Source organism: Amphiprion ocellaris, chromosome 12 (genome assembly GCF_022539595.1).
Source record: "Amphiprion ocellaris isolate individual 3 ecotype Okinawa chromosome 12, ASM2253959v1, whole genome shotgun sequence".
NCBI classification, from domain to species: Eukaryota; Metazoa; Chordata; class Actinopteri; family Pomacentridae; genus Amphiprion; species Amphiprion ocellaris.
Window position 1 is genome coordinate 17,609,620 of NC_072777.1, and position 5,552 is coordinate 17,615,171.

At 40.7% G+C, this 5,552-nt stretch overlaps 1 protein-coding gene across 1 annotated transcript; it reads right to left on the reverse strand.

Annotated features, from left to right (window-relative positions):
• Nucleotides 1-160: 160 nt before the first annotated feature.
• On the reverse strand, nucleotides 161-5,490 carry rdh14b (retinol dehydrogenase 14b). Its single transcript, XM_023292094.3, has 2 exons — nucleotides 5,070-5,490; nucleotides 161-2,943 (listed from the first exon to the last, which is right to left on the reverse strand). The coding sequence occupies exons 1-2, from the start codon at nucleotides 5,421-5,423 to the stop codon at nucleotides 2,326-2,328; spliced, it is 972 nt and encodes a 323-aa protein (XP_023147862.2). The 5' UTR covers nucleotides 5,424-5,490; the 3' UTR covers nucleotides 161-2,325.
• Between the last annotated feature and the right edge of the window lie 62 nt (nucleotides 5,491-5,552).

Below are 5,552 nucleotides of genomic sequence, written 5' to 3' on the forward strand. Positions count from 1 at the left end.
TTTTAAATTGTCCATAGGTGTGAATGTAGCTGGGATAGACTCCAGCCCCCTGCAGCACTAATAAAGATTAAGCGGTGCATAGACAATGAATGGATGGATGAAGAAGGGCATTATTTGTGACTGAATCCATCCACAGGAGGGAGCCACAGTGCAGCAGCAGCACATTGTCAACCTTTATTGTTCCAGCTCTTCCAAACACAGCAGAACACATTTACACTTCAGACACATCAAAAGGAAGAAACTAGATTAACAGCTACCCCCACCTCTCCGTCCGTTATACTGAAAAATAGATGCTAAAGTATGCACACATTTTGCATTCAAAAACAGCAGCTGAACATGAAGTGGATGTGCATTTCCTCCACTCAGGATTTGCAGAGCACAAGCAATAATGTGACCTCACAGTAGAGGAAAATGTGACAACTCAGCTTGTCTTTGATGAATGCTGTGAGGCGATTCGCTCGAGAGTTTGTTCCCTTTGATCTTGGTGTTTGTGTTTAAATCCTGTTCAGGTCATGGCAATAGAAAAAAAACACAGTTATATAGGTCTTATGCCCAGACTAACCAGGCTTGCTGGATGCATCAAATTAGCAAGTTTTATTGATAAGTTATTGATAATGTTTCTTAAAAAAATGTCACTTATAACTTAAAAGTATGTTTGACTAGGAAATGTTCTCCCCCTCCCTATATTATATTTAGAGTATATTTAAAGGAGGTAAGAAAGTAAGAAAGCAGCATTTAAGCATTAGACATATTACAAATTCAGAATGATCTGTTTTGCAGCCAAAACAGGTAATTCTTATTTTTTTTTTATTTTTATCTGGAACATATCTTCGGTTTCTTTTTCTTTTGTTCTTTTAGTTAAACTGAAATGTAAATAAAGGCATTCTGACAAAGTTTTGTGTTAGTTTGTTATTCCAAAATTTGACCCCAAAATTTTCATTTTAATTGCAAATGTACACTACTGCTCAAAAGTTTGGGGTCACTTAGAAAGGCCCCTATTTTTGAAAGAAAAGCATTTTTTTTCAATGTATATTAAATGAATCAGAAATACAATCTAGACATTGCTAATGTGGTAAATGACTATTCTAGCTGGAAACAGCTGATTTCTAATGGAATATCTCCATAGGGGTACAGAGGAACATTTCCAGCAACCATCACTCCTGTGGTCTAATGGTACATTGTGGTAGCTAATAAAAGGCTAATAAAAGGCTAATTGATTATTAGAAAACCCTTGTTAGCAAATGAATAAAAGTGTGAGTTTTCATGGAAAACATGAAATTGTCTGGGTGACCCCAAACTTTTGAATGGTACGTAGATCAGTTCCATCTTCTACTTAGCTACCAATAATCAGTATCAGCTCTGAAAAAATATATCAGTTGATCCCTAGCTGGTACAGCTGTCTGCATCCAGTAATCTGATTTCATAAACATTGTGTACATGAGAAAACTGTTTTTCATAATGAGGGTGAAGGGCCTTGAGAGAATTATTAAGAAAGTACAGCAGGTCCTCGGTTTACGACATCCTCGACCTAGACGTTCAGTGGTTATGTAGCCATCTCCCATAAATTTATTAAAGTTTTGTTCCATCATTCCCACGTACAGCATTTGCAACGTTAAAACAAATTTCGCATGGGAACTAGTTGGCAAGTGGGGCGGACGACGTCATGTGGCGCTCTACAAGGAAGACGGCTTTGTTTACATTCACCGGCTGTACGCCATATTGGATTGTGCTACATTCACTTTTTTCCGTTTGTGTTGTTTTTTTTGGAAACTTTTTGCCCTTCATTAATGGCTCCCAAGCGCAAGTCAAACTCTTCTGATGGCAGTGCTTCAAAGAAAAGGAAAGTCATCTCCATGGAAGTGAAATTAGATATAATAAAATGCTAGAAAAGGGCAAAAACACCAACAGAAGAACGATCAAGTTTTACCACTGTGTTAGCGTAGGTGAGTGACATAGGTACTTATGTACAATATGGGAGTTCCGAAAATCGCGTTATGTCGTGCCATGAGAACGGAATTCTGATTTAAGTCGAAGACCCCCTGTAGATAGTTTCATATAACAGATTACCGTCACTTTTACAGGCACATTTTTGAACTCAAATCCATATTCAAACCAGCTTACTGAGACATAGCATGCTTGTTCACAGACACTTATTTTTCACACTTCGTTGGCACAATATGTCATTCAGTTCATGTTTTTATCCCGAAAGTGGCAATCTTTACAACCTATCTCTTGGACAATGGTGTCTATGGGGATGCAAGAGAATACCTATCTGGTCCAAGAACTTTTACTTCCACCAGCACTGTCCACAGAACAGGACTTGGCTCAATCAGCAAGTCCGACCATCCTCATGCTTATGTCCCATAGTTTTTTGGCTGCCTGGCCATCTGTAGCTTTAGACATCAGCTCCTCCTCCTTACAGTTTGCAAAACACTTCCCAGACACTCCCTCCACCTCTGTGGAGCAGGCCAGATACAGGGGAGTCTGGGCCCCCTCCAGTGGACTCTTGAAAAAGGCCAGCGAGGCGAGGTGGAACAGGGGCTTTGCCAGGAGAGGAATTTGAACATGTCTGCCTAGTCTGGTTCTCACGATGCCCGGGGTGAGAGCATTGACTGTGACCCCCGTGCCCTCAAGCTGACGAGCCAGCTCAAGCGTGAACAGCAGGTTGGCCAACTTGCTCTGACTGTAGCAGAAGGCCTTATCATAGTTATTTTCACTATTCAGATCATCAAAGTTTATCTGGCCATATTTGTAAAGTTTCGAGGAAACTACGATAATGCGGCTGGGAGCTGAAGTCTTCAGGATGTCCAACAGCAGATGAGTGAGGAGGAAGTGACCCAGGTGATTGACACCAAACTGCATCTCGAAGCCGTCCTCTGTCTTTGTGTAGGGACAGTGGTAGATGCCTGCATTGTTGATCAGCACATCAATCTTGGATTCCTCCTGAGAGAAATTAAAAAATATTTAATACTCCACATTAACAGATGAATCATCACAGCAAGGACTAACCAAAATGCTTTTTACTGATAAATGTAGAGAAATTGAATTTTTCTTTGTTAGTCCTCTAAGCAATATACAGATAAATACGACAATGAAGGTTTAGTGAATGTAAAAAGTTTGTCATTGTGAAGGCCATGTGACCATCAAAAGTGCTAGATTCTTATCAAAGCAGTAAGTCTTTCATTTAGAACATTTTTATATCACAAAATGGTCCTGAAATTTGTTCTGCACACTTTGTACATACTGCTTTACACAGAAACAAAACATTTCATTTAACCAAAGACAATGATTATAATTTTGACTTAGACTAGAATTGATGGCAAAGTTGTTATGAATTCCATCACATTATACAGTCTACCTTATTCTGTATACTTAGCATGGAATACTATGCAATAACAACTGGTGCTACGAGCTTTCTTATGAAAATAGCAGAGCATATTTATCATCCTGATTGTAATTAATGCCAATCTAGACTTATACAGACTTTATTAATCCCCAGAGGGAAATTCTGTTCAATCTACTGTGTTGCTTTTACAGACAACATCTACCGTGTATTTAGTTGTCCTCGGTTTCTCTTTCTGAGGTCACATTCAGTTTTAGCCTGTTTGGGAGTTTCTACTTTTTGGACTCAAGGTAGGCTGCACTGTAGCTTGTTGGTTAGCATTTTCGCCTTTCACCTAGAAGATCCCCGGTTCTCGTCGCCGCCTTCCCAGGATTTTTCTGCATGGAGTTTGCATGTTCTCCCTGTGCATGCGTGGGTTTTCTCCAGGTTCTCTGGCTTCATCCCACAGTCCAAAAACATGCTGAGGTTAATTGGTACCTCTAAATTGTCCGTAGGTGTGAGTGTGACTGTCTCTATATGTAGCCCTGTGAAAGACTGGTGACCTGTCCAGGTTGTCCCCTGCCTTTACCCTAAGTCAGCTGGGATAGACTCCAGCCACTCTGTGAGCCTAATGAGGATTAAGCGGTGTATAAATAATGGATGGATGGAATCAAGGTAAAGGCCTCAGATTTGTGACATGCACTGTTTAATGTCTCAAAAGTCTGGCATTATCAGCTACAGTCACTGAAAGTGTATCTTGACTACAGCTTCGACCATAAAAGAATTCTATCTCTAAAATCTGCCAAGAGATATGCATTCCCAGATAGACTCCTGTTGAGAATTAGTTCATGAATGGCCGTCATCTAATAGGTGATCAAAATGAACTCTGATAGATGTGAGTTTAGGGGAAATACTGAAGGTCAGCACCAAGGACAGCCAGTACCTGTGATGATCTGGCCATTCTGGCCAGCAGCTGCTCAGCCTGCTGCCAACAGGGAAATGACTCAGATCCAGAAAATGCACGACAAACAGGCTGAGAAACAGCTTTTTGCTATGGTCCATCAGACTTCTGAACTCAAAACAATAACGCACAGTGTCACTTTGATTGGTTCTAATGCTGCTTATGTGCAATCTTCTGCCCATAGTTATTCTATTTTATTGGTTTTTATTTGATTTCATTTACCTCCCACATTGTATTGTATCTATCTTGCCTCTTTTGCATATGTTGTAATTCTTAATTTAGTCTCGTTTTATATGTACATTTGACTTTATTAATTATTGTTGTCATTTCATTTAGCTTGTTATCAATGCACCGTCCAGTGGCAGCTATTAATATTTCCATCATGCCCCCACTTATGATCACAATAAAGCTATTCTATTCCTCTCTACAGGATGTCCCTAAAGTCTGGACACATTGGAAATCACATTAACTATAATTTTTTTGCCTCCCCAGATTCAATATGGCTTCGAAAGAAGAAAGAGTTGAATTGGTACTTCTCAGTGGAGGTGAAGGACGGACAAGCCATATTTAATCTGTGGAGGTAAAAATATATATATATATATATAGTTAATGACATTTCCTATGTGTCCAGACTTTAGGGACACCCTGTACGTTGTAGTAAAGAAGACACCAGTCAGTTGAAAGGATAAAGTGCACAGCAGCTAGTAAACAAACTAGCTAGCACCCCCATGCCTGTTTTCACATGCATCACCTCACTTACATCCTTTTTTTTTTTTTTTCACTTACATCCTTAATTTCATCACAGAATTTTCGGACTGATCTGAGAGAAGCCAGATCCAGGTGTTTGATGACCACCTCCCCTTGCTCCGGCCCGGCTTGTTTCTTGATCTCCTGGGCTGCCTCCTCGGCGCCTCGCAGGTCCCTGCAGGCCATGATGACTCGGGCTTGGACTTTCAGCAGTTCTCCGGCAACGGCCTTCCCGATGCCGCTGTTAGCCCCGGTCACGATAACGGTTTTCCCTCGCATAGTGTCGACTGGATACCGGAGCAATTTAGCGACTTTCTGTCGAGGGAATAAACGGCGCATAAGCAGCAGGACCCCACCGCCAACAACAGCGGTTATTAGTACCGCCACAGACATATGAGCAGGAACCGTGTACAAGTCAGCAGGGACAAAACTGACTGCTGGTCATGTGTTCGAGTCACAAACTTAACCCGGAAATAGTGGTTGCGTAACTTTTCAGTTTAACGATTATGATGCATTTTTTTA

Excerpts from the sequence above, each read along its gene's own strand:
- rdh14b (XM_023292094.3), bottom strand. The coding sequence starts at position 5,423 with ATGTCTGTGGCGGTACTAATAACCGCTGTTGTTGGCGGTGGGGTCCTG. Across the intron at positions 2,944-5,069 it reads TCTGTGATGAAATTAAGGAT|GAGGAATCCAAGATTGATGT; the intron begins GTAAGTGAAAAA and ends AATTTCTCTCAG.